This window comes from Larimichthys crocea, chromosome XXIII (assembly GCF_000972845.2).
Source record: "Larimichthys crocea isolate SSNF chromosome XXIII, L_crocea_2.0, whole genome shotgun sequence".
Classification (NCBI taxonomy): Eukaryota; Metazoa; Chordata; class Actinopteri; family Sciaenidae; genus Larimichthys; species Larimichthys crocea.
This window is the reverse complement of record NC_040033.1, coordinates 16,386,673-16,413,672: the sequence shown is the minus strand read 5'-3', so window position 1 is coordinate 16,413,672 and position 27,000 is coordinate 16,386,673. Positions and strand designations below refer to the sequence as shown.

At 40.0% G+C, this 27,000-nt stretch overlaps 1 protein-coding gene across 2 annotated transcripts in view; it reads right to left on the bottom strand.

Annotated features, from left to right (window-relative positions):
- prkdc (protein kinase, DNA-activated, catalytic subunit) overlaps positions 1 to 22,737 on the bottom strand; it is a 29,172-nt gene extending 6,435 nt beyond the window's left edge. For both annotated transcript variants that reach the window (XM_027274067.1, XM_019274840.2), the window contains exons 1-70: positions 22,397 to 22,737; positions 21,594 to 21,670; positions 21,359 to 21,463; positions 20,935 to 21,009; positions 20,662 to 20,770; positions 20,469 to 20,581; positions 20,268 to 20,367; positions 20,125 to 20,180; positions 19,970 to 20,000; positions 19,734 to 19,891; positions 19,505 to 19,651; positions 19,214 to 19,378; positions 18,893 to 19,061; positions 18,599 to 18,648; positions 18,317 to 18,433; positions 17,805 to 17,954; positions 17,393 to 17,502; positions 16,990 to 17,149; positions 16,773 to 16,859; positions 16,550 to 16,669; positions 16,138 to 16,297; positions 15,898 to 16,007; positions 15,618 to 15,705; positions 15,328 to 15,491; positions 15,056 to 15,208; positions 14,687 to 14,794; positions 14,278 to 14,504; positions 13,924 to 14,018; positions 13,714 to 13,816; positions 13,328 to 13,461; positions 12,972 to 13,202; positions 12,526 to 12,752; positions 12,229 to 12,437; positions 11,895 to 12,027; positions 11,490 to 11,648; positions 11,130 to 11,333; positions 10,729 to 10,917; positions 10,535 to 10,639; positions 10,236 to 10,403; positions 9,978 to 10,105; positions 9,565 to 9,772; positions 9,137 to 9,315; positions 8,860 to 9,028; positions 8,658 to 8,723; positions 8,499 to 8,562; positions 8,105 to 8,253; positions 7,765 to 7,905; positions 7,522 to 7,641; positions 7,255 to 7,398; positions 6,855 to 7,006; positions 6,578 to 6,709; positions 6,328 to 6,439; positions 6,087 to 6,211; positions 5,749 to 5,904; positions 5,220 to 5,393; positions 5,012 to 5,110; positions 4,690 to 4,900; positions 4,400 to 4,574; positions 4,064 to 4,267; positions 3,838 to 3,953; positions 3,563 to 3,694; positions 3,230 to 3,409; positions 2,858 to 3,066; positions 2,588 to 2,726; positions 2,208 to 2,396; positions 1,021 to 1,245; positions 810 to 918; positions 597 to 699; positions 340 to 502; positions 74 to 248 (exon numbers count right to left, since the gene is read on the bottom strand). In XM_027274067.1, the coding sequence (XP_027129868.1) occupies positions 74 to 248; positions 340 to 502; positions 597 to 699; positions 810 to 918; positions 1,021 to 1,245; positions 2,208 to 2,396; positions 2,588 to 2,726; positions 2,858 to 3,066; positions 3,230 to 3,409; positions 3,563 to 3,694; positions 3,838 to 3,953; positions 4,064 to 4,267; positions 4,400 to 4,574; positions 4,690 to 4,900; positions 5,012 to 5,110; positions 5,220 to 5,393; positions 5,749 to 5,904; positions 6,087 to 6,211; positions 6,328 to 6,439; positions 6,578 to 6,709; positions 6,855 to 7,006; positions 7,255 to 7,398; positions 7,522 to 7,641; positions 7,765 to 7,905; positions 8,105 to 8,253; positions 8,499 to 8,562; positions 8,658 to 8,723; positions 8,860 to 9,028; positions 9,137 to 9,315; positions 9,565 to 9,772; positions 9,978 to 10,105; positions 10,236 to 10,403; positions 10,535 to 10,639; positions 10,729 to 10,917; positions 11,130 to 11,333; positions 11,490 to 11,648; positions 11,895 to 12,027; positions 12,229 to 12,437; positions 12,526 to 12,752; positions 12,972 to 13,202; positions 13,328 to 13,461; positions 13,714 to 13,816; positions 13,924 to 14,018; positions 14,278 to 14,504; positions 14,687 to 14,794; positions 15,056 to 15,208; positions 15,328 to 15,491; positions 15,618 to 15,705; positions 15,898 to 16,007; positions 16,138 to 16,297; positions 16,550 to 16,669; positions 16,773 to 16,859; positions 16,990 to 17,149; positions 17,393 to 17,502; positions 17,805 to 17,954; positions 18,317 to 18,433; positions 18,599 to 18,648; positions 18,893 to 19,061; positions 19,214 to 19,378; positions 19,505 to 19,651; positions 19,734 to 19,891; positions 19,970 to 20,000; positions 20,125 to 20,180; positions 20,268 to 20,367; positions 20,469 to 20,581; positions 20,662 to 20,770; positions 20,935 to 21,009; positions 21,359 to 21,463; positions 21,594 to 21,670; positions 22,397 to 22,562 (9,880 nt within the window). In that variant the 5' untranslated portion in view covers positions 22,563 to 22,737. The remainder of the gene's footprint in view (positions 1 to 73; positions 249 to 339; positions 503 to 596; positions 700 to 809; positions 919 to 1,020; positions 1,246 to 2,207; positions 2,397 to 2,587; positions 2,727 to 2,857; positions 3,067 to 3,229; positions 3,410 to 3,562; positions 3,695 to 3,837; positions 3,954 to 4,063; positions 4,268 to 4,399; positions 4,575 to 4,689; positions 4,901 to 5,011; positions 5,111 to 5,219; positions 5,394 to 5,748; positions 5,905 to 6,086; positions 6,212 to 6,327; positions 6,440 to 6,577; positions 6,710 to 6,854; positions 7,007 to 7,254; positions 7,399 to 7,521; positions 7,642 to 7,764; positions 7,906 to 8,104; positions 8,254 to 8,498; positions 8,563 to 8,657; positions 8,724 to 8,859; positions 9,029 to 9,136; positions 9,316 to 9,564; positions 9,773 to 9,977; positions 10,106 to 10,235; positions 10,404 to 10,534; positions 10,640 to 10,728; positions 10,918 to 11,129; positions 11,334 to 11,489; positions 11,649 to 11,894; positions 12,028 to 12,228; positions 12,438 to 12,525; positions 12,753 to 12,971; positions 13,203 to 13,327; positions 13,462 to 13,713; positions 13,817 to 13,923; positions 14,019 to 14,277; positions 14,505 to 14,686; positions 14,795 to 15,055; positions 15,209 to 15,327; positions 15,492 to 15,617; positions 15,706 to 15,897; positions 16,008 to 16,137; positions 16,298 to 16,549; positions 16,670 to 16,772; positions 16,860 to 16,989; positions 17,150 to 17,392; positions 17,503 to 17,804; positions 17,955 to 18,316; positions 18,434 to 18,598; positions 18,649 to 18,892; positions 19,062 to 19,213; positions 19,379 to 19,504; positions 19,652 to 19,733; positions 19,892 to 19,969; positions 20,001 to 20,124; positions 20,181 to 20,267; positions 20,368 to 20,468; positions 20,582 to 20,661; positions 20,771 to 20,934; positions 21,010 to 21,358; positions 21,464 to 21,593; positions 21,671 to 22,396) is intronic.
- Positions 22,738 to 27,000: the final 4,263 nt, after the last annotated feature.

Sequence of the window (27,000 nt, the reverse complement as noted above, 5' to 3'; positions counted from 1 at the left end):
ACAGGACACCAGTCTACCATTCTCAGTTGTGTAATCCCTAAGGTAATGTACAAGAGTCATTTCCCCTGCTTACCCAGGAGTGGGATTGTCTTCAGCATGACACTGATTTGATCCACGGGACCTTGGGACTGGCTGCGCTTATGGTTATAGCGACTAAAACTGTGGACCCACCGCAACAACCAGCGTCTGTTTGTTTTGGCTTCTTTGTGAAGTTCCTTCAGAAGCTTGGTGGCCACAGCAAAGTTATTCTGAAAACAAAATTCATGTTTCAAGGTGAGTTTGTGAACAAAACAAAAAGTGACAGCACAAATGTTTTTATTCCAACAGTAATTTCTTCACCTGTTTCCATGCACTATCAGCCATCTGTAGCTTCATGTTGAACTTGCAGTTATTGACCAACATGTCAATGTCGCCTGCTGGGTCTTCTGAACCGTCCACCTCCATGCTGTCACTGGGAGTGTGTCCTCCCAGCTTTTCCCTGATCTTGTCCAAGAAGAAACATCTAAAATGCAGAAATTTCAAATTTCACACTGTCACAATGCGTTATCTGATCATTTAAAAGACTTGTCAGCAAAATATATTTTAAAAGATCTTACCGAGACATAATAATATCATCCCATAAGTTCACTGGATCTGCTTTAGCATCAGGATATCGCTCAGTCCATTGTCTGATGAGCTGTTTGAGGGAGCTCACAGATACTAATAAATGAAATACAATAAAAATTAGTACATTTTTATTACTACAAAAATGTCTTTATGTAAAGCATTACACAAAGACATTTTCATGGATTTAAAAAGACTCTTCTCACCCTCTCCTTTAATGAACAGCAGGAAATCCTGGATTTCAGTCAAGGCCTGCACTGACTGCAGGGTGGTCAGCCGACTTTGAGTCAACAACGTATCCACACTAGAGTAACTCTATTGGGGACAAAGACCGAATAAATAAATAAATGAATGAATGAATGAATGAATGAATGATCACTGTTGTTCTACAGACAGAAATGATGTGTATGAGCAGACCTCCATGAAGAGCTGCATGGCGCAGTTGGTGTAGTATTTTGCACGGTCGTAGTCTTCCTGCAGGATGTAGAGCAAGCTCAGCTCTTGGCTGTATTGACTCTCCAGCAGCTTTTTGCGCTCCTCCACCCTCATGGCTTTGTCGATAAAGCTGAGAAGAGTTTGGTCAGTCTCGCCCAGCTGCAGCTGCTTCAACATGCTGTGGATCATGTGATGCAGGTACATTTCCTGGAACCAAAGCAAGACTCAGGTGAGAAAACAATTACAACTGCGGTACACAGACTTGACTTGTAAACTGGCAAAATTAGAAATATTCAGGCTACACTGTGCTCATGTTGTACACACATGGATTAAAGCAAAAACAAATGTGATTTGTAATTTGTAGTTTGACCTGCTGAAGAAATAACATAATGCACAAGATTTCAGCACCACTCCACATATAACCATGTTCCCTAATGCAGTTGTCAAGTTCAAATACATGAGCAATATAACTTTACAGAAGGATACTTTTGAACAGCTGTTTGATTGACACTTTTCTATTTTGTCTTTTCAATTAAAATTTTAATATATGAAATGAAATTAGACTTTTTTTGGCAAAGCTTGTCTCATGTTTTTCTAAGTCCAAATAATGGAAAGGACTTGGTTAGCATATCTTAACTTGGCATAAAAGATCAAACTCTGACAAAAGATCTAAATTATTCAGATCAACACCTGAGACTTGTAATGATGAACATGTTGTATTTGGTTTGTCGTAAGTGGAACATCATTTCATCGTTACTGAGCCGCTGTCCTTTAAACCGTTCAGTAGAAGACAGTCACCAAAAACTGAACAAGGTTCAATTAGTAGTCTGTGTGTTTGCTCACAGCAAAACACACACTACAGCCACGGTGATCTCCATTTATTTATTTCATTAAAAGCGAGCCCATGCCATGCCATAGCACAGATGCTCTGTGTTTAGATCCCACTCTGGTGTGGGTCTTTTATCTGCCAATAAAAACATTTCCCACACACATCGCAGTATTTTATTACTAATGATGACTGCAGGGCTAGGTTTTTAATTTTAAGCCACCACTGGCCGTTAAGCAAGAGAGAAAACACTGTCCTGGTTGAAATTAAAATCTCCATGGTGTCAGCTGTCCCCTGGTACATGACTGAGAATTCCTATACTGCGAGAGTTCAGATCTCTTACCTGGTAGAGCGGCTCTGACCACATCCTCTCAAGGTTTGGTGGTGAGGCCTCATCTATGTATACAGTGGAGCAATATTGAAGAGACTTCCACTCAGTCAGATGACTGTAGGCTTCCATGGCAGCTATTTCCCAGAAGTCCTTTTCAGAGTCAGTGGGCTCGCCCTCATTCCAATGCTCAGTGTTCAGAGCCTGCCAGTATGAAGGACAACATGTACTTTTAAACTCCAGTGTTACACACACAGTCTGGTTAAACCGCACCAATCCTTTGACATAATACCTAAGCACTCACTATGCTAGACTGTAATGTGTTTCCACAATAAAAGTATTTATATGTACGACAGCATTGCACCATCAGCTTCTACTGTCATGGGAAACAATACCTCATTGTAAAGCTTCACAGCTTCTGCAAAGTCAGTGTTGGCTTCAGCTTGAAGTGCAGCGCAGGTGATCGACTTGGTCCCAACCTTACCACCAAAGATGCCGCGCACGACATCATAATCCTCCAGAGATCTGTAAAGCCTGGAGACCAGAGGAAACAAAGAGCACATCCAAAGATGATCTTCTGTATGGTATGTTACTCAGATCCTAACATTCAGCTACAAAGCAGCAGATAGATAGAACCAGAATCAAAATAAACAATACTGTTATACTTTGCAAGGTGGATCCATTTATTGGTGTCTGGGGGGATTTCTTTGCGTCCTCGTGACCGTTTGGCAGGAGGTTCATCCTGACCACACGCATGCAACAAGCCCTCCTCCAGCAGCAGGATGCCCGATGGCTGCTGGAGACTCACCAGGCAAGTGGAGCTGATAGCTGCTGGATCGAGCTGCTGCAGCTCCTTATTCTGGTAGCACATGTCCTAACAACACAACCATCAGAACTGCTTTAAGTGTTTTTCTTTTTCTGACTAACCATAAATGTAGTTATGGCACTAATTTAATCAATTTGATCAGCTTAATGAATGCAACTGTAATTTCAGATTCAAGATCTGAACATATTAAAATAGTTTCTGAAGGTCGTACCTGCACACATGCTATAAATGGAGGGAAGCATTGGGTGCTCTTGCTCAGGAATGTATTCATGTTGCATCGCAGCTCCTCTTTAATCTTCCCGCTCTCCCCTCTTGGTTTTTGTTTTTCCATTTCTTGGAGGATACCAGCAAACAGGGAGCTGAACAGCTGTTTGGCTAAAATTGGATCTCTCTGAAAGAAAATGCACAGAAAAAAACATCTATTAACAGTGATCAAAGCTGTTTTTTTATGTATATGTTTTGTTTTATTTGTAGACATTTAAGTTTAGTATATTTACAGCCCAACTACTTTGTGGGAAGGAGCAGGGAGCAGTGGCAGTCTCACCTGGGCTAATGCTTGAAGGGGAGCGATGAGACTACTGTATGAGATCTGGATGTCTGGAAAGTCTCCCACCCTGTAGTTACGATAGAGAGTCACCTGAGCCTCTTTTCGCAGCCTTTGATCAGCTTTTTCTTCCTGTGGGAGACCCAACAAAACCACTAAGTATTGGACTATAAAGTAAGAAATCTTAAAACTTTAATATGCTGCCAAGCATTCCAAAAATGAGTTGGACTAAGGATAAATACTAATCAGCATATTGGTTCTTGCATATTTGATACCTTTCTCTGCCTTTGTTGGTGGATTTCTTTTTGTGCATAGTTCAAGCTGACCCTCTCCTGATCCTTCAGAAATCGACGCCTCAATCGCAAGATGTTATTACGCTGCTCGGTCTGTGCTGTTTACATACAGACAGGGAAAATATTCATGTTAATAAAACGTTTTGAAATGTTCAAAACAAACAAACTGTGGTTGAAGGAAAAAACAGGTAGCATTTTTTTCTCTAACCTCTGGTGCGACTGTCCACCTCATCGGTTGATGATGTAAGACGCCTCAGGCCAAAGCCTTCCCCTACTGGTTTTCTTGTTGTAGGTCGCCTCTCAGCTTTCTTATCAAACACCAACAATGAAGACATAGACTCAGAGCCAAGTGTGTACTCTGCTAGTGTATCCACACTGCTGCCTGTTAGCCAGTTATATGCTGAACGTCGACCTGGGGGGAAAAAAAGGTAAATATACCGGTGTTAACACCGCTGCACATTTTCTGACTGCAAAGCCATAGGTCCAGAACACAGGTTTATCTTTAGTACTGCTTTCACACCAGGCTAATGAAATACAATGGTACCTGGTGTTTGGGTTTGGGAGAACTCTAATGAGGTCTGAGTGGCTCGGAGCTTCCCCGTCATGGCCCCAGACTGGGATGCTGCTAAACTCTCTGGATTCTGAGAGCTTTGGGTTTCAACAAACATGGGAGTCATCACTGTGTTCCTGAAGCGCCAGTTGGAATCGATGACATAGTCCTAGAGAGTGGAAAAAAGCAGCAGTCAGTAGCATATGAAATCTAAAGCTTGAAATATTAAACTTTTTACATTTTTAACCGACTGAGAGAAATAAACGCTGAAGACTGTAACTGACCTGGAAGGTACATTCTGACAGCGGATACTCAAACATGTTTCGTTTGAAGTCAGGACTCTGGCTTGTCATTTCCAGCAGCAGATTGGTAGCAAGGCTTAGGAAACACCTTTCTATTTGACAGGAGTACAGAGAACGAAGCACCGTCAACATTCGCTCCAGGGTCGTAGTGGGTAGGCGCTTCTCCTGACTCCAGAAGTTACGGACATAAAGCCTGAAAACATATTTTTTTTCCAATTAAACACTAAATATGTAAATAAGTAAGACATTGTATTAAATAAATAGAATATAAGATAAAGGCGAATGAGAAATGGTAAGTACTTACTGAAGGCCTTGGTTTTCTTCAGACAGTCCCTGAAGTAGTGTTTCTTTAGCTGTGTTCAAAACCTCTATAGAGGTATTGTCTTCCATGCTCTCTGTGTCACTGGAAGAATTAAAAAACAAGTTAACGTCAAACAAAAATTTACAATTCATATTTATTACCCTGTTTATTTTTTTTTTTGCATTAAACGGAAACCTGAAGCTCAAAGTACCTGTAGTTATCCTGGATCCACATGAGGATGTCATACATCCTCTCCCTGCACACTGGTGAAGGATGGGAGACAAAAGCTGTCACTGCTCCCATGAGCTCCTGAAGCTGAACTGGAGTCAGGAGGGCAATAATCTTGTGGATGATATCCAGACAAACCCTCTGCCTTGCTTCATCCCTGTGAACACAGAGGAGTAATAACACAAATAAACATTCAAATGTGGTATTTACATCTGTTATTTAATAATTTATCAGCTAAAGGATGAACACCCTGAAAGTTTTCTGACTTTTTGCATGTGATGTTTACAAAGGAACTGGACATACTGTTTTGTGTGACACTGGTTATTAAAAAAATGAGCTCTATATACAGAAACTGTAATTCTTAGTCAGTCTTTGTTACAAAGATTTGTGCTCCTCACAGTACTAAACATCAATGTCTTCAGATTTTTGTAATGCCTCTGATGGAACCAAAAACAGCCCAGAAAGAACAATAAACATGCAGATTATGGAGAAGATAATGGTTATGGGTTTACCTGTGGCCCATCATCTGGATAAAGCCTGAGGTCTTCAGGTGCATAAAGATCTCTGGGATGACTTCAGCTCGGCTCAGCACACACTCCAAGCAATTAGTCTTCAAGATGCCGTGCAACTTCGGCAGGAGGAAGAACACGAAGTTCCTGAAAAAATCCCTGAAAAATAAAAAGTAAAGCTACAGTTACATTAAGACTTAGACAGGTTAGACAATTACATAATTTTCAAGCTTAAGGTCAGGTTAAAAGGTCATTTACAGACAGTAAGCCACTGTAAGACTTTTGAAATGATTTATATTACAGGAAAAAGTATTGAACATAAACCAGCACTACAAACTCACCGATCCATAAATGGAGGAAAGTGCACTGACACTTTGTTCAAGCAAATTATGAACTTGTCATCCATGTCTTTCTTCTTCAGATTTGTTATCTTACTTGCAGCATGATTGAGGAGTTCTTGATGATGCTGAGAAAAGAATAGAAAATAATAAATGCAATTTAAGATGGAAAAACAAGAGTATTGCAGATAACAGAAAACTGACTTGGAACTGTAATTCAACCAGACTCAGGAAAGACACATACATTTTCCATTGCAGTCATATTCTTCAGGATGAGGCCGATAATTTCGGCAGCCGCTGCGTAGATGTCTTTATACCTTACAAAGGAGAGGTTGTTGGTGAGAGACTGGATGTACCTGAAAAAACACAAGACAGAAATGATTAAAGATACTTTCCATGATAGCACTAACACATAAAAAGTTTTAAACGGGTAACACAGTGTGCAGTACGTTGCCATTTAGCTACACCAGACTCCAGACTAAACTACATTTTACCTTTCATACTCAATTCCGCATGAGGCATCATAAGCAGGGAGGTTGTTGGCCAGGATGATTCCCAGCAGCTGAAGTCCAACAGAGTTGTCTTTACTGTTTGGGTCAGTACCACAAAATCGCTCATATATCACTCTACAAGGCCAAGAAAAGAGATAAAGCCAAGGAAGTTAAATCCATTTAATTCATGAACACAGAATTTTTACTAGTATACTACTGGATATTGCTGGCTTGTGTCCACTTGCACATCAATGGTTCAGTCAGAGTGTCCAAGCATTACCTGTAAGGCACATGTAGACAGTCTTTCCAGCACTCTACCAGAGTGCGAATAATCTCCAGGTTGTGGCGGAAAACCGCCCTCTTGGAGTGGAAGCTGTGCTTCATGAGGAACTCTAACAGCCGGTTGGCAAGCACTTCATCTCTGGGATTACCCTGGGACAAAAGATTTCTCTTACTAATGACAATTCACTAGTGCTCCATAGTTTTTTTTTTATATATATATAATGACAAAATTAAACTATGGATAAAGAAAAAGAAAAAGCTGGGAATACCTTTTTTCATAATACCATAATTTGAATTTAATTAATATGCCATATCTGGTTTATATTAAGATGGTATATACACAGATCATAACAAAAATTATTTATATTTGCTGTTTTTAAAATGTAAGTATTTGCAACCTTGGGGCTGGCCAGACTTGTCCAAGAGAGGACCGTGACCACAATATCCACCACCATAAAATGGATCCCCTCTCCTCCATTGTTTCCAGAGACAACAACCTGCAGGAGTGGCCCCAAGAAGTGCTTGGCATATGGTCGAAAAACCTTGAAAGATGAAATTCAAGACCAAAACCATAAGACAATCAGAGTATGAGGTCTCAAATACAGGTGGATTCAGTATTTATTCATCACCAGTAATTAAATACATTTGTACTGAGGGACACTTACTTCCTCTGTGTTGATTATCAGCTTTGAGATAAAGAGTCTAATATTCAGAGGCGTTGCTGGATTTGACAGTTTTGTATTTAGAAATTTCATCCATGGAGGAAGTTCACTAGGCGTGTTTCCCTGTTACATAAAAAAAGAAGACAGCACTTTGAATGACCCCAGCTCCAAAACAATATTATTGATGTTTATATGTGAACTCCAGATCCAAAGTGAAAACCTGCTGTACTCTTCACTGCCACTCACCTGTTCAATTTTGGGGGTGATGTTGTTCCTTTGCATGTGTCCAATAAGACCAGTCATGGCTGCCATGCATTCATGCTGATTTAGCTCATCCATTTCTAGATCCACCAACGCATCTTGGGAGGGATTTGCTTCCTCTGTTTCCTAGATGTACAAACATGCCAAAAAAACGTCCTTATCAACATCAAACCAGATCATAATGCATCTATTTTTAAAATGCACAGCAGCAGTTACAGCACTAAACATGGCCCTATATTTAATCATCCTCATGGCAGGGTGGACAAGCCTCTAAAAATTGTTTAGATTTCACAATGGAGTCAAAACAAAATAAAACATGACTGACTCTTTTTACAACAGTGCGTCTGCGTCCTTCAGGGTTTTGGGAACTGACGGAAAAGCTTTGGACTCCAGTCGAGAAATCAAACTGACTCATCTCCTCACTCAGGCTGCTGTCGGCCATGTAAGACTGGGAGGACAGATACACAGGTGCTTCTGTGGAAACCAGAACCAGACCAAATCTCATGAACATCATTAACTTCAAAAACAGGTTCACCCATTAACCTCCATGGACACCTAATTATCTATGTTAGACCCATCACAGCCCAATTCATTGTAAAAGCATTTCAGTTAAGGCAAGTCTAATCAATAAGCCTTAAACACTGCACAATTTGGGGAAGAGATATAAACGTGTAGTAACATTTCAACTGGTCTGTGACAAAACATTGCAGGGTAAATACCTCCGTTCTCCTCGCTCACTTCCTTTCGAATCATGATGTACTTCTTCTTTCTCTCAAGTGGGACCTAAGTTTATGAAAAAATAAATAAATTAAATTCATAAATGCATCACTGTGAGTGCTACTAGTTAATTTAACAGGTATGTAAAAAACAAAACACACCTCAATTTCTACTGGAAAGTTGTAGGTCCTTTCAACATCAATGATATTTTCCAGAATGAACTGATTCTGGACGAGGAAAGAAAACAGACCATGTTAAAATGTGAAGGGACTTGTGTAAATCACTAATTTAAGTCTGCCGTTTTAAAATGAAAGACGACTACAGTGTGACGTGAGTTGGATATATGTTTATAATAGCCAGCACCTTCTCTGGTTTCTCACTGAAGAGGAAGCCATGGTAGAATTTGGCCTCGTTGAAGCTGCAGCTGATGACGCCGATGGCACAGTTGTACGCAGCGCAGTGATAGTGTCTCCGAAGTTCAAGGAGCTGAGTCTCACCGGCCATGTTCTCAGTGAACGCCTCAAAACATGACCTAACAGAAATAAAATCAATATTCATCATTTATTTATGGGAGGATAAGGACATTTTACATCAATGTCATGCCACTTTTTTTTTATTTAAAAGTGTTGGGGAGTTTTACTTGATCAAGGTCTTGGATAACTCATTCCCCTCTGTTTTGTCTGAACGACAGTAGGCTTGATTAATGCGAGATTCTTTGGAGTAAACCTCTTCTTTGGGAAGCCGAGAATACAGGAGCTCCATCAGCTTGTAGCAGCCGTTCTTCTTCAGCAACTGGATCTCAAAGTCTGTTTCAACTGACTGAAATTGATAAATAAATTAGGGATTCATTCATTCTAAAGTGGTCAACCTAGCTACGTAACACAAAACTAGTTTAGGTTGCTTGTCAAGTGTTTGACAAGAGGCTAAAAATACCAGACGAACATTAAAGAAGAAGCTGCAATCCACAACCATCATAAACGTAGACAATAGAATCACAAATAAAGCTGAAACAGCTATTCGAATGTTGAGTGTGTATTTTCAAATATTTCCCAAATATAACAAGCAAACCTTAGTGAAGCGGCTGAGCAGCAAAGCAGTTATGTCTGAGATATTTGCCACAAAGAAGTCATTGAGGGCTTTGGTGCTACAGTGAGTGGCAAGAGGCAGCAGGACCCTCTCCATTATGGCTTGCAGCATCGAGCTCATCGGCACATCACCCTGCTGGACCACCCCATATACTGAACACAGCAGCTGTAGTTGCCGCTCACTGCTTGACCTGGTCAGACATTGACAAACACAGGGAGTGGACACAAACTAAGCAAATCCTGTACGATCTAATGCAACACAATCAATACTGCAATGAAACATGATATATCTATGGTATGATCTGCACTACAACAAAAAAAAACAAAGAAAGAAACGTTGTGTGTAACACCTGTTAGCTCACATGAATGAATAACGGTCGTGAAAGCTTTACTAACCGCTTAGCAATTCTTTGGAAGCAGTTTTGGAAGTGCTCCTCCATGATGTGTTTTCTATCTCGACAGAGAATCCCTGCCATCAGTTTGAGCAGGAGTGGGCTCTGAGAAAGCTCCAAGGCATCCAGCAACTAAAAACAGAAAGAAACGCAAGATTGGTGCAACATTCAACCTACCAAGCACCAAATTCCTGGTTGGACCAAATAGAGACACTTCTCACAAAAGAGTTTTCTGCCTTAATCTCCAAAACACTGTCTTTACCTTTCGGATACAGTCCATATAGTTATTGCGGTGAAGCGAGCCCTTAGCGAACTCATCTGACTGCATGGGGAAGTGGGAAGCTACCAGGTCGTCCAAGGCTCTCTGCAGTTCAGCAAGTGGCTCCTCAGGGAGGGTTGTGAAGAAGGGCAGCACCAACAGGGCCTGACTCTGAAGAGTTGAGAGAGGACAACAAAAGAAATGTCAGCTTCATTTACTTTATTAAGAAACCCAAAAAGAAGAGGTAAAAATGGCACTGTAGTAATCTATCACTATGCTGGCTGTGACAAAACATCCATTACCTTGAGATTGAGTGGCAGATTCATGTCAACCAGCAGCATAGTGAAAGTGGAAAACACCACCCTGAACGCTTCGTGGTTGATATCGGAGCATACAGAGGAGTCAATCTGATGAGACAGGGAAAAGGGCCCATGAAATAAATTAACCCTACAGTTGCTGGTTATTAAGATGAAGGTTACGTTTAGCTTCAGAATACCTGTAGGAGTTTGGAGAGCAGCAGAAGAGTTGCAGTTTTGCTCTCTGGAGTTGAAGAATCCCCTTCCCACCACGACTGGAGGCTCTTCCATCTTCTTAGCACCTCTTCGACCAGCTTTTTTCCCTGAGTCTTCCTCACGGAACGCTCTCTAAAGCTGTGATCGAGCATGCCATTTAGCAACACACTCACCTGATGAACATACAATAAACACATGAGAAAAAACATGACAAAAACAGACCTCACATGATAATCGTAATCTTTTATAGGCGCATGGCTGTGATGAACTGTACAGTAAACAATCAAGATCACAGTCAGACATTTGTACTACAAATTACAGATGTGCTGAGAATGATTCTGACAGAGAAAATAATTCATAAATGCAAAAACAGGCAGTAGACTACCATGCTGGGGTTTTGAGATGAAGCTTTCATGAGGCGTGGTACTGTTAGGTCCAGATTTTTCAGCAGCTCAGTGTTGATGGTCATCTGGAAGAGGCTGTAGAAGTACTCGCCGTGCGAGAAGCTCAGGAAGTTATGGCTATGACTTCCAGATATTGGCACAGAGAGCATGATGGTGTTCAACAACAAGTCCACCAGCTGCTCACTCTGCAGAGAAACAGCAATACACATCAGGAAGCAGTGACACACTGAAAAACTGATTAATATTAAACATATTCACAGTATCTTTCATTCAAGTATATTTCAGCAGCTCCAGTGACTTGAGTTCAGATTTTTTTTTCTAATCCAAACAGATGTCCTGACCTGTTGACTTAGAGAAAAGGCAAGCTGAAGCAGGTCGTCTGCTAGCCTCTTGGTATTTATGTCCAAGGATGGAAGCGCCTTCCTGTCCTCACCAGGTGCTATACCTTTATACACTGTCATTAGGAGTCGGGGCCCAAGGGATCTGGCATAGGAGACATCCTTTAACATGATGGGAAAGACAAAAACACAAATAAATGTGTGACCTCTACTTTGATGGAGGATATGGAATGAGCACTCTGAGGAAAAACTCTTTCACCAAAATATGTCATTGGTACATAAAGTAAAATTCATTCCTTACATTCCTTTTACAATGAGTATTTAAAGGTTATGAGGTGCTGCGAATATAAAGCTCATTATGGATTCAAATGTAGTCATACATGATTACATTTGTCGCAGGTCAAATACCTGGCTGTGCAGAATGGAACTGAGGAAGTCAGCTTTATGGATCTGCTTACAGGAGGACAGAACCATTTCCATCTGGTCATGGTGGCTCAGAGTGTTGGAATGGTAGAGATCTACAGCACACAACTCCTCGACACTAGAGAGATCATTAAAGAAATTAAAAAAGAAATTAATAACTGACAACTGGTGTAGATAACCATACCATCATCACAATCATTTTGGTCTCAAATGGGCACAGTGGATAGAGTTTGGTTATTACAGCTGGCATTGACCTGAAGGTGAACCGTTAGACTCATCTTTAATACCATTGCATAGGGCTCAAAGATGCTATACATACCTTTTACGTGAGATTTTTCCCTGCAAACTACTTTGAATACGATCGCGGTAAGGCGAAGCCAGAAGAGCCTTTAGTAAAGGAACACACACTTCTGGGAGGTTCTTCATTACTTCAACATCTGCCATGTTGAAACCTACAGTGGATGGCTCACACACCACCAGAGCAGTCAGCTCAAAAAAAGCAGAGACAAAAATGTCTTGTTCCAGAAGCTGTGAAGAAACGAAGGACTTAATGAGCAAAAAAGTAACTATTAAACAAAGAATCATGACTTTCCTGTTGTCAGAGTGTCAATGATACCTTCCCAAACTCCTGATCTCCTTTGACAAGAATCATGGTGGCAAACTCCAGCAGGCGGACAATGATGGTGCATTTGCTGAAGTTGTACTGGTCCACCTCTCTTGGGCTGAAGTGAGAAGTTTTCTCGCCCAGAGGGAAACAGCTCTCTGCTGCTGTCAGTTCATGATTTGCCAGCTCAGTCAGAAAGAAATGTACAGCTTTCAGGAAGCTTGACTTCTCTTTGGAGCCTTGACAATGAAGAAAGGATAAAAAAAAATTGTAATTATTGTGTTCTCTGTAGAGCCAATGTCAAAAGACATTTCATGTTAGAAAGTAGGGAGGGAAAAACAGACAGAACTCATGCTATCAATATACATTTAACACACAGTATACAGTGTGTTTCTGATTAATTTGTCTTGTTGTATATTATCGCAATATATTTCAACTCTTGCACAAATAAGACTTACTGAGCATGTGATGAGGCTTGATTATGTGTAAGCTGATGAAGGTGTTGTAGCAGTCAAGGGCAGCTAGCAGTAGGTCCATCCACTGCAGGGTGGCTCTGACACTGAAAGGCCCTGTCAGGTCCCTGAGAGTGGATTGGGAGAGGAGACCGCCACCCTCACACCGTGAGATCAGGAAACCTATGCCGTGATCCTTCAGCATGCCATCCAACCACTGAGGTGGAGACTTCTTTCCTGAGTTGAGTCACACACATCAAATTATTTATTCACATGTAGAAGCAAAGCAACTGAGTGTAGTGCCACTGCGCTGATTCGAGTAGAATTTAAAATTGAAGGATGATCTTGATGGTATTGCTCACCTGGGAGCAGAGGTATAAACTCATAGAAGAGTTCCATGCATTTGTGGCGACACTCAGTCTGAGGTCGGCCACATTGTTCCAAAAGCCATAAAACCATATGAGAGAGGCACAGCTTTTCATCAGGTGAAAAGCCCCTGGAGGAAGAATGTGATCAGTATTTTAGATTCATTTCTACATAGAGTTTATAATGTTGCACAAACATTACTGCAACTATAGCAATGAGCTTCTTGAAAAAAAAGGGGAGAGCAGACATACTTATACTATTTATACTATATATACATATACGCATATTTACTATACACAATTTATCTGACGAAGAAGAAACAAAGAAACTACATCAGGTAATTGTGTTGAATTAGACTGACTATTAGAAACACAATACAAACCTTGGGATGCGTCTCTTAGCATTGTGCTGATTGAGAGTGGGGGCCTTTTGTTTGATGATTCTTTTCAGATGATCAATGGCACTGCCACACTGCTGCAATGTACCTGAAGGTGGAAAGGTGGAAAAAATTATAGCTCATGATTATGTAACATAGACGTATGTCACCTGTAAAGAAAAAGCTCCCGATGAAGCGTACATGACCGCTGCTTACCCATAGAACGCTCGTCTGAGTGTGCGAGAGCCAGACTTTCAACAAAGATGACGAGAACTTCAAAGACAAACTGCTCCACCAAGGAACTTTCCTCCCTGCAGTGACAAACAGGGCAAAACAACAACTCAATATTTTAGTCATATAAAAGAATTTCTCGTAATTCTGTCAGGAATACAGTTTAGTAAAAAATACATGTGTTTTTTTTGGTGAAAAATGTTGGTGATGAAATTCAATATAATGACAACTATCAACATCATTTATTTAAAAACTCCAAAACATATGGCATGCTATTCTGTATATGTCACAGATAGTTTTGGGGCCTATATAGATCAAATAAAGAGAAAGGCATCATACCTGAATAGCCTGTAGATGCTATTGAATGCTAAGGCTGCCCCGAGCCTTTTGAAGCCATTGGGGTGGAGAGCCAAACTGTAGATACGCTTAAACAAGGACTTCATGTTAGCGGGGCTCTTCTCTTGCTGTTTGGGGGTAGTTTGTTTGATTGACCACTTCACAAACTCTTCAATGCAGCGGCCACAGAAGTCTCTGAGGGTGCTATCCATTGGGTCAACCACGCCATCCTGAAGAGAAAGAACAAATAAAAAGAAAAAAACTCAACTGAACACCAAAGTTTGTACTTCAAATGGCAGATAGGAAAGTCAGTGTCTTGAGAAAACGGCTGGATGACATTTATTAATGAGTCATCTCAGGTCTTATTTGAACATTTAGTCTATAAAGCCCTTCCTAGAGTATAAACACTTACCATTATTGCCTCGAGAACAGCCACTGTATCTTGGCTCTCAAACTTCCTGTTGTTTGTGAACCAATGAATCAGCTGCATAACCAGGGGTTCAAAGAGCTGTCTGGTCACCTGGTGAAAAGAAATTCACATTTTAAGAACCACCAACATCTTCTTGCTGCAGGCTGATGTTTCCTAAGACATATAGAGTGTGTCCATGGGCTACAAATGTTCCTCCTTCCTGGTCAATATTTTGTAAAGTGGTCAGGAATACAGCTCCCTTGACAGTGTAGTTGAATGATACCATCTAAAAACATTATATTACAACTACAACCCTAAACTTCCAAATCAGATTTTGAGTTTAAGATTATTCTCGATCCCTATCTGGATTACCTGATCCACATCACAGGCCAGACGCAGTAGCACAGGAAACAGCCTTTTGTGCAGCTTGTACATAGGCGGCAAAGCATTCTCCCCTTCAACCATCTGAGCACTTTTCCCAACCATGTAGATCACCAAGCTGTGGAGCAGCTCACAAGCTGCTACCTGCAACAAACACAAGAGACACCGGTTTATAACAATTATTTGTTTCTATTGGCTGATACCATTGTCATCATATCGAAGTGCCACTGACAGCAAAGCCGCTTTGATGTTAGACGACATACTTTGGTTTGCCTGTCACTGGTGGACAGAGCCAGTTCACTAATGCGAGGCAGAAATGGATCGAGGTAGATGACTGGCTTCATGTCGGCAAATGGCACAGCAAAGCTGAGCCTTTTCTCAGAGTCCCAGGCGACAAATTTCTTCATCATTTCTTCTGATGAGACGGCTAAATGTGAAAACAGAGGCATATGATCAATAAAAACAAAATCTAAGTGTTCATCACTCCGGAGCATGGCCGCGGCACACAAACTACAGCAGAATGACATGTCGTGTTGGTTAATTAAATCCTCACCAGTTACAAGGTTCCTGTTCAACCTTCCTCCCAGGTGACCGAGCAACTTCACCACTCTGAGCCTCACCATGACAAGAGGAGCATCTTCCTGCATTCACATAGAAGGACTTCAGTGTTCTCAGATGAAGCTAATCAACTTCTCTATTGGAAAACAATAAGTTGTTCTTTTGCACTAAATATACTAAAACTAAAATAATTCATTATAGAGCGATTCAAACAGATATGAAATCATTCCAGCAGAAGTCATTTGGGGTTGTCTGTAAACGTTCCCATCCAGTACCATTGTAAGCTGGTTAGACTTTTTCAGGAGCCTTGTCATCACTCGGCTGTATCCTTTGTCACCTCTTGAAGACACAGAAGACATCACCTCCCAGTTGCTGTCGTCTTTGTCTAAAGTCAAGAAAAATCTGAATTAGACTTTTTGTTCATTCATATCATTAGTCATATCATTTGCCTAAGATTTAAATAAACAGTCTACTGATAAACAGATGTGCCTGACTGTTGACTATTATGGGCTTACTGTTGGTGGAGGGGGTTTTCAGGTATCCATCCAGAAGAGGAAGAACTTTCTTGTAGCAGGGCTGCATAGTCTCCAAGGGTATGTGGGAGGACCAGTCCTCAAGAGCATCGAGGGCTACGTTGGCCAAAGGAACATGGCTCAGACCAAGCTTCAGAGCCGCCTAGACACCCCATCCACATCATACAAAATTGTTAAGGTTCAGGTCAAATATCTAGTCACTACTTAACAATTTAAAATATTTAGTTATGACTTTGTTTTTTTTAAATACGTTTTTACTTTTTTATGTGTCCCCTGGCAACTGCTGAAGTTGGGGCCACCGGGGTACAACTACCCTTCCTACTGCATTTAACCATTTTCATCTTCTTCTTCTTCTTCACAAAAAAACCCAAAACAAAATAAAGTAAATTCACACCTCAAGAGCAGGACAGTAAGCCTTGATGTCCAGAGCTATGATGTTGTGGTGCAGCGAGAGAACAAATGTCAGGCAGGACGCCAGCAGCTCATCTTTGTACTGCTTCATTCTTACACAAACCTAGTGGGGAAAAAAAAAACACATCAGTTCTTCGGTAAATCTCTACTTTAGTTTACTGCACTAACAAGCAGCATTCACAGGAAATATTGTAAAGAGCAGCTACCTCTTTTCCAAACTTAGAGAAAAGTGCAAAACAAGCACTCTTCACTGTGTCACTCTGTGGGGACGCAGAGTTTCGGAGGCCAACTCCCTGTTCAAAAGCAGATTTTTGTTATTTGTATGATGTATTTGATGTGACAAGTGTACTATATGAAATTCCGCTGCAACTATCCTATTCCAAACACGACTGACCTTACAAGATGTACTAGTAGAAATATTACCTGATAGTACTTGATTCTCTTGGCGACTTTCATGGTGACAGAGAGTAGCTTGTAAAAGCCGCTGACAAGTGGGTTTCGTATGGAGTGGAGGATAAGTTCATGGCTTAAGGGATACACCCAGGACTGAAAGTACTCCACATGTTTCTTTAGCAACAACTCACTGCAAAACAGGAAAACAGTGTTCACCTGAGACTGACATCTTTACTGCTTAAAATGAACAAATGTGCTAGAGCACCAAGGACGTTCAGTTAATGTATGCTAACAACAAGTTTGTCTTTCTTTTTAAGACCCTTATAATAGACCAATGTCCGAGTCTGAGATGTTGATGGTAGAGTGCAGGACTAGAAGAACACAGTTCTAGTCATATTCTGACACCTGACACCGTGTGTGTTGTCTCCGTTACCTGCAGAAGTCAACGAGGTTGATAAAAGCGGTGAAATCTTTGATCTTATTGGGCAGCAGATGAGCTGCTGGGTCAGAGGAGGGCAGGGCATGAGCTGTATCATCTGGACTCTGACAGATGAGGTAAATGCCATGGATTAGTGTTCAATAAACAGAAAGATTTTTTATGTGAAACTTCATACTGCCAATAAAATAATTTAAAAAAAGCTTTGACAGTTTTACATCATGCAAAAGAATGTTCTTTCTTCAACGTTATTAAAGTTAGTTATTAGTCATAATGACTAAAGAAGATAGCCTGTACATTAACCTATCAGGTGGTGTACAGGGTGTAGTACTGGCCTGTGCACCTGTCAATTACCCTTTACAAATGTCAGTTAAATATATTGCAATAGGATCAAAACATGAGAGCTCACCTCCACTCCTGTTGTCACTTTCTGCACAGACAAGTCCAGTTTTTCCACAATTCTGAGGATAGATTTTACCAACTCGTCATAAAGGAGACGGCTCAAAGAAACCAGAGCAGCGTTCTGACTTTCAAAAGCTCCATCCAGAAATCCCGAATCCTGCAAAGAAGGACACAAATGGAACAAGACGTTAAATAAGATGTAGTGCTTACTGGAATGTTTTACTGTGCATTAACAACATTTTCTACCCAGAAAGGGATGTTTTTTTATTTTTTTATTTTGTCCGCCCGTCTATTGAAGGAAGGGAATGGAAGAGATGGTAATAATAATCTGAAAATAAACTTCAGATTGAAAATGCATAAATTATTTCTTCTAAAAATGGATGCTGAGTGGCTAAACTTTATGCAACATGCAAAATATAACAGGCCAAACAAATCTGCTTAAATTAGTTTTTTTTATTATTATTATTATTATTTTTAATTTTTTTTCAAAATGATCAAATTTAAAGATCCCAGCTGTACCTTCAGCTGATCACAGTCCAGAAGGCTTTTATAGAGGGCAAGATAGTTCTGACTAGATGGAACTTTCCACTTTCCAACACGAAGTTGGGAAGACTCGGAGGGCAGGCGGACTTTGTCCTGAGAAAAGAAGGACAGTAAATCTATCAGAAAAAAAGCAGTAAAAATAACTTTTGATTCAAGGATTATGTATTTGACTGAAAATAAAACATCCAGCTGAGTAAATATATACATTTGTGTCAATACAACAATGACAACGACAACAGGTGAAAACATGCGTCTGACCTCAGAAAACATGATGGGTTTAGAACAGACACGGATCAAGCCCTGGTGAACTGGAAAATAAACAAAAGAGTTTCAACAGATAATATGTGCAATCTCATCTCAGATAACGCATACCGATGCAGCATGCTGTTTAAAGCAGATGATAACAATCTTTATTGTTATAGTATTTATGTGGCTTTTTGCCACTAGGTACTATATCAGGTGTTGCTCAGAAATAATATCTGATAAAGGTCAGGGTTTTGTTTTAAAATATCCTGATGGCCTTCAGGTGCAATGTGTTCATGATGGACGTACCCACTGAGCTAATGAAACTCCACAGGACAGGTCCTTTAGAGGCCATAGCCACCAGCACCTTAAGAATAGACCTGCAGCACGCAAACTGCATTCTCTCGCTGTACTGAGGAAAGCTGTCAATCTGCACCACAAGAATACGCTCCAGTAGAGGTGTATACACCTCTGGAATCTGCAGGTATGGACACAAAGCAGAAGTTCAAATGAGACAATCGATGCATGTCAGTTTGATTTCGTCTTTGGTCTTCTCATTATTTAGCATTTAGATTAGATTATACTTAGATTAGATTGGTCAAAGGGAATGACAAACTGTGAGTCTGCTACCTTGTCCAGGTGAATCAGGACACTAGCTATAGAGTCCAGGAAGCTGGGCAGCTGGTAGAAGCTGTCATCCTCACTATCAGACTCAGTCAGGTACATCTGCTTACAGCGCTGAATCAGCTCGGTGTACATCAAGTCCACGTCTTGTGGACAAACCTTCTTGCACGGCTACAGAAAAAAAAAAGATTTTTGTGTTTTATGTTAAGAGTTTGGATTGTACAACAACAACAGAAGATGAAACATTTCACGTAAGATTATCTGGTGGATTACACAGGAAAACTGTAATAAACATACGGCTGCAAAGAATCCATATCCTCGTATGGCAATGGACAGTTCTTTGTGTGTTGAGTCCATGGTCTTAATGATGGCGCAGAACTTCTGCATGAAGAACTTTAACTTGCTTTTGTGCTCCTCAATATTCTCTGCCACCAGCATTGCAACCTTAAAATGATCATAAAAGCATCGTTGGAATTATTTTGACTCTTAAATTCAGCTGCCGTCGTGTCTGTCTGGAAGAGTTTACCTGTTTGAGGAAGGCCTCAAGTGCATTGTAACTCGTCTTCTTCATCTCAGCGTTGATATGTCCACAGAGCTTAGACATGACCTCAAACAAAGCTCTGTAGTGGTCCATGAGACAGCTGCTGAACTGAGACGCATGTCTGGCAAATAATCTAAGCCCAGCTGTTCAAGAAACAGAAAAGAGATGTTAGTTCTCAAGGAGGTTTATCTTCATTTTGCTGTGAAAATGGTCGGACTTACCATATGTGACAGCATAGCGATTCATTTCCATCTACAAGAAGAATGGGAAAACAAGAGTTTAGTGACATTTAATGTATCAGTCCGAAATTTCATGACACAATATGCAGAAAAAAGCTGCATAAAGATAGCAAAATAGTCGAGACAATGACATTTACCTGAGGACTGATTGCCTTCTGGGCATACTGGAAAATGTCCTTAGACGTTGCCGGGTCTGTAAGTCAGAGATACAAACACTATTCATGCAGTCTTAGAAACAAAAGTAAGTAACATGGACACACAAACACATACAACATCCCACCTTCTTCCATGGTTTTTGTGAAGTTGACCATCAGAGCTGTGATTCCTCGCAGACATCCAGCTACAACAAAAAGTTTTGGTTCCTTTGTTGAAGAAGTCATCTAAAATAAAAACATAAACACACACACACACACATTCAAATAGTCTGCTTGAAACTGGTTGGACCTGTTCATCCCAGCATGACAGATCATGATTTTCATACCTGGTCTTTGAGCTCTCCTAGATAAGCTTTGTAGAGTTTCTCTGAGTTGTTGACCATCTCACTGGGGTGAACCTCTGCAAGAACTCCCAGCAACTCGTAGATTTTGCCAAGGACTGTCACAAAAGTAAGAAAAATATGAACAAAAAATGTTTGTGAAATTCTCATTACATCAAAGGATCAAAGGAAGACTCACCTGAATCTGGTAGCTTGTGCTTCTGACAAAGCTCGCTGTAATATCTGTTGAATATTTCACAGATTCGAAGGTCTGCAGCCACACTGGAAGCCTTTGTTGTTTGGAGAACCTGTGGAGTGTGTTTGAGAATAACAAGTCCATATTCAAGTACACATAACAAATATATCAAACAGACTTGCATATATTCTTTTGGTCTGAAAGCAGCTCATGTTGCCCGCCTTAAACACTGAGCTTATGTTGAAGAAAATACACAAGATGTGAAGAGAAACCAACCTTAATAAGGAGCTCCAGCACTGGAGTCCTACATTTGGCTACTTTTTCCTTTGTATACACAGCCATGCACGTGTCCTGCATGAAAAGAAATAAACAACATGATTCATTTGTGGAATTACATGTATGGATCCAATTTGTTTTGTGACTTTGTGGTACTGTTCAACTGTCATGTGAGAGGTGTTTCCAATTGTTGATATAGAGGTTTCTTAGTGTCAGCCTGTTTTAGTTGCACATTGTATGACATTATTTTGAACACATAGACGCATCATTCCTTCCTTTGCTTTCACTGATGTCACAGCGATACTTTCCCTGTCTGAAGTCTTTCTCGTGCACATGCACACATGTAAAAAGCAGATGAAATGTGCACTGTTAAAAAAAACTGTCAGATTTAACATTTTATTCTGGTTGTAAATGGGGGACTTACTCTTATGTCAATGGCATAAGTCTTCTCCCAACCTTTGACTCTTGGTGAGACCCGGTCCAAGAACTTCTCCAAAAACAATACGATCTCAACTCGGGTTTCCCGGAGCTGCAAGAAAAAAAAACAGATATTTCTTTCCGCTTTTAATCTCATTAGATTATTGTCATATCATATTGTGTTAGTAATATATTTAATTATATTATTATCAAGTGCTGTTCCTTTATATATATATATATACCTCCTCTGATGGTAGGGACTTCCTGAGAAAGCTGAGGAGTCCATAGTCTTTGGAGAACAATAAGGATGTCTGTAAAGCTTCAGGATGAAAAGGCGAATCAGAAGGTAAGAAGAGCATCACAATACCAACAATAAAATCTGCACAAAACATTGGAAATATGAAAACATCTGTGCAATTTTAAAGCTTCCACTTACTTATCGACCCTTTGTGTTACTACTAAACCTTTACAGACAATGAATTGACCAGAGTTACACGGTTTAAAGCTGGGTAGAGGGCTTGTGATGTGATCATGTGAACATGTGCTGTGCTGCATGTAGCATGAACCCCCCTGAGGAATGAGATGCATGGAGGGAACCTGTGGTCGGAACATCCTGCAGACCTGTCAACCCTTTGTTGCTCTGTGTGTTTTAATACAGGAACATGTAATCATTGCATTTGGATTATTTGACTATATGAATAGGACAGACGTCTGATGCATTTGGAGAAACTTCTTGTAAACTTTGCTTATTGTCCAAGAATCACGTGGTTTTTGTATATTGTGTTCTGAATGAGCGTTACCGCCCACCACAGAGTTTTGGCGGAAGAGCCAATATGATATAGACAAAGTAAATAAAAAACTTTTATTGGAATTATTTATGCAGGCCGAACCGATAAGTAGCTTTTCAATATTCATTGAACACGGTATCATACACGGTGTTTAACGTCAGTCAATAAAAGGAGCATTATTAACATTAAATAGCCAGATTGTTAACGGAGTTTGGCGCGGATTCAATGACTTCTTTGATTGGACTTCATTGTCTTACCAAGTTCATTCTCGGTTGGTGTTAGCATGCACTCATGTCCCAGGTCACCGACAATATCGTGACATTTGAGAGCTGCAGCTCGACTGTCTTCGTCTGAAAGTGATTCGTGAAGTTTGAGAAGAAGTCCGTGGATCCCTCCAGCAGTGTTGCTGTCAGGAGAAGACATGACTGCAGCGCCGACCTAAGCTAACGTCAGCATCACAAGCGCCACATGACTTTATCTCTGAAGTACACAATCAATGCAACACCGAGCTCTCTGTGAGCTGAACAACACACTGCGAAGCTGCTAGCCACAATCACAAATCCTCATCACGCACATCAGGAAGCATCACGACAGGATGCACGCTGCGTCTGCTTCAAAATAAAAGCACTGACGTAAAGGATTTCAGCTGACAGAGGAAGTTTTTAACTAAACTAACACCAATAACGTACTCAACAGGATTATTTTCAAAGATACAAAGATTTCAGTAAGTCGAAATGTTCAGTTTATATTCAGAAGATGAATGTTTGTTGCATGGGGTGTAATCACATACTCAATGCAGGACAAACACAGGTGGACTTAATAACATCTATCTATCTATCTATCTATCTATCTATCTATCTATCTATCTATCTATCTATCTATCTATCTATCTAAAATAGTGACATATTAGCTCAAGTAATAAAGGTCTTAAAACGAGATCTTGATATAAGACCTCTCTTCAGGTCAGGTATATTAAAGCCAGGTGAAGATATACTTTATTGATACCACACAGGGATTTCACTTTCACTTGTTACAGCAATTCACAGTACACAAGGTGAATAAGAAATCAAATAAAATGAAATAAGTAACAAAAGAATAAAAGAAACGTCATCTGAGGAAAAAAAAAAAGTAGTGACCGATCTATATGTCTTTGACACATCAGGGGTTTCTGTCAGTCTGTGGAGCCAATCAAAGATCACACACATCACTTATGTACAGAAACACCTGCTGCACCTGTATCACCTCCATCACGCCAATGCGCGTGCTTCGGTAGTCATGGAGACAGAAAGGGGCGGGGCCAATGTGTGTCCAGAACCGCGAAGCAGCTCTGGAACTGCTCATTCGAGCTTGGACTGGACACGGATTAGGCTGCTGAGAAAGGTCTCTGTTGATAACTTGAAGTGGACTGGAAAAGTTCTCCTGCAGACGAAACTGTTGGATTGTGAGCTGAATAAAAACCCAGAGAGAGGAAAATGGACCTGCTGGAAAGTTTCTTCAAACACAGCCCCTGTTTCGGAGCCCCTGCTGAGCAGAGTCAGACGGTGGATCTTCAATTTTACAGTAAGACTTCTTTTAATGTTGTGCCAAATTTATTTAAACATCTTTCCGAAACCTCTAAATGAGTTTCAGGACAAAGTAATATTTAATTCATGTAAATTGTTGAATATAACGCAAAAAAAAAAAATCAACGGAATTTGAACTGGCCTGTTGGAAAAACACAGTTTTGGGTGACACTCGACGTTTTCTTGGTGTAAAACTATTATTAGATGGTAAAAATGGACTGAATATCCCGGGACTTGTAAAAAATGTGTCAACAATTGTGCAGTAACTTAAAAATACTTTGCAATTTAGTGGAAGACATTCGTTTTTTTGCAAAGTTATCGATGAAATGATATGGAAAAAGATGGCGACCGTTCCACATTTCGAATCAGAGCCAAGAATCTCAGATTTCTCTGTCACCATGGAGATTAAACGTTTAGAAGCAAACATGTTCTGATTTAGTTTAAAATGTATCCATTTGAATTTCAGTTGATTTATTTAATGGGACCATGTACAGTATTGTACTGCACCAGAGTTAGCTTCCAGCTACTTTTCATCTGCAGTCCCTCCGGCAGACACAGTTAAAACATATTACAGCACAATAACAAACAATACAAAGCAAAAAACACACAGGACACATAATTCAGTCCCACCAGGATTTCGCGGGTATTTTTTTAAATAGCTGTGGCCTAAAATGCCTGATGTTGCATGAGGTTTTCAAAACAAACATTTTTGTTGCGATTACGAGATCTTTTCTCGTAATTACGAGATAAGGAAAGGTGCCTCATTGGCCCCTGCACTTCGGTAAAGTTAGAAAGATATTGGCACTTCCGCTTCCGGGATCAATAACTCTTAATTAAAATGTTGTTAAAACACAAAAAAAAAAACATGTTTTCAACTGTAGTAAGATAGACAACGAGCCACAACCTAATGTTCATCAAAACGAGCTACAACCTAATGTTAATCAAAACGAGCTACAACCTAACGTTCATCACATCGAGCTACAACCTAATGTTCATCAAAACGAGCCATCCTCGGAGCCACACCAACAACATTAGTGTTTACTAGGACTTTTCATAATTTCTGGGAATTTTTATTAGAAATATTAATCAATAACGTTAATATGATACAGTACTGCAGTAACGCTATCTACACTTTAAAATCTATTGCCTGACTATATTGGTTTGTATGGTAAAGCGTCTTTATGGTGCCTTCAAGTGCACCTCGGAAACTCAGAAATCAAATAATAATCTCTTTTCTAAGATACATATGCAGATTTAGAAAAGTCATTAAATAAACAAATCAAATCAAATATCCCCAGCTACTTCTGGGGTGAATTTCAAGTTCTTTTACTGTACCATTTTCGAATAGTCTCATGCTGAAATCATACACATAATATATGGTGACATAGTCAGATTAGAACATTTATTTAAAAAACTAATGAAATTGTTTTCTGACAACTCCACCTGATTCTTGTTCAAAAATGGTGAAATGAAACCCCATTCTAAAAAAGAAAAGAAGGAGAGTGAGAGACAGAGATGAGGGAATGCCACTGGACAAAGGCCCAAATGAATGTCCTGGAGTTGTCAGAAAACAATTTCATTTGTTTTTTTTAAATGAATTTTCTAAATCTGCATGTGTCACCATACGTTGTGTATGATTTCAGCATCACTTTATTAGAAAATGGTACAGTAAAAGAACTTGAAAATCACAGCAGAAGTAGCTGGGAACACGTAGAACAAGAAATCAGGTGGAGTTGTCAGAAAACAATTTGATTTGTTTATTTAATGACTTTTCTAAATATGCATATGTATCTTAGCAGAGATTATCATTTAATTTCTGAGTTTCCGAGGTGCACTTGAAGGCACCATGAAGCCACTTTACCGTACAAACCAATGTGGTGAAGTTATTGATTAATATTACTAATAAAAAATTAAATGTGAAATTATAAAAAGTCCTAGTAAACACTAATGTTGTTGAAGTGGCTCCGAGGATGGCTCGTTGTGATGAACATTAGGTTGTAGCTCATTGTGATGAACATTAGGTTGTAGCTCATTGTGATGAACATTAGGTTGTAGCTTGTTGTGATAAACGTTAGGTTGTAGCTCGTTGTGATGAACGTTAGGTTGTAGCTCGTTGTGATGAATGTTAGGTTGTAGCTTGTTGTGATGAACTTTAGGTTGTAGCTCGTTGTGATGAACATTAGGTTATAGCTCGTTGTGATGAACGTTAGGTTGTGGCTCGTTGTCTATCTTACTACGGTTGAAAATATGTGTGTTTTGTGTTTGTACGTTTCAATTAAGAGTTATTGATCCTGGAAGCGGACGTGCCAATATCTTTCTAACTACACCAAACTGCAGTGGCCATTGAGGCACCTTTCCTTATCTCGTAATTACGAGATCCTGATCTCGTAATTACGAGATAAGGTGTCTAATTTTTTTTTTTTTCCAACTGAATGCAATACGCTTCCGTAGGAAAGAATCATAGCATGCATAAATCCCTTGGCTGCGTCCAAAAAGAGACAGTTTCTGTCTAAAATTTGCCAAGTTGTACTTTATGGTTTTAACTGTTTTTTAAACATGTTTCTTAAACTTCAAATTTGGATCCAGTGTGACACAGAGTATACTGAATAGTATAGATATTTGCTGCACACACACACACAGTATACTGAGTAGTACAGATGTTTACTGCACACACACACACACACACACACACACACACACACACACACACACACACACAGTATACCGAACAGTAGACATATTTACTGCAGACACACAGACAGTATGTCTCCAGTAAAGATGTCTACTGCTCAGTATACTGTTTGTGTATCCCGAGCAGTGCATATATTTACTGCACACACACACACACACACACACACACACACACACACACACACACACAGTATACTCAGTAGTAGAGATATTTACTGCACACACACACACACAGTGTACTGAGCAGTAGACATATTTACTGCAAACACACAGACAGTATGTCTGCAGTAAAGATGTCTACTGCTCAGTATACTGTTTGTGTATCCTGAGCAGTACAGATATTTACTGCACACACAGGCAGTATACTGAGTAGTAGACATATTTACTGCAGACACACAAACAGTATGTCTGCAGTAAAGATGTCTACTGCTTAGTATACTGTTTGTGTATCCCAAGCAGTACAGATATTTACTGCACACAGTATACTGAGCAGTAGACATATGTACTGCAAACACACAGACAGTATGTCTGCAGTAAAGATGTCTACTGCTAAGTATACTGTTTGTGTATCACAAGCAGTACAGATATTTACTGCACACACACGCAGT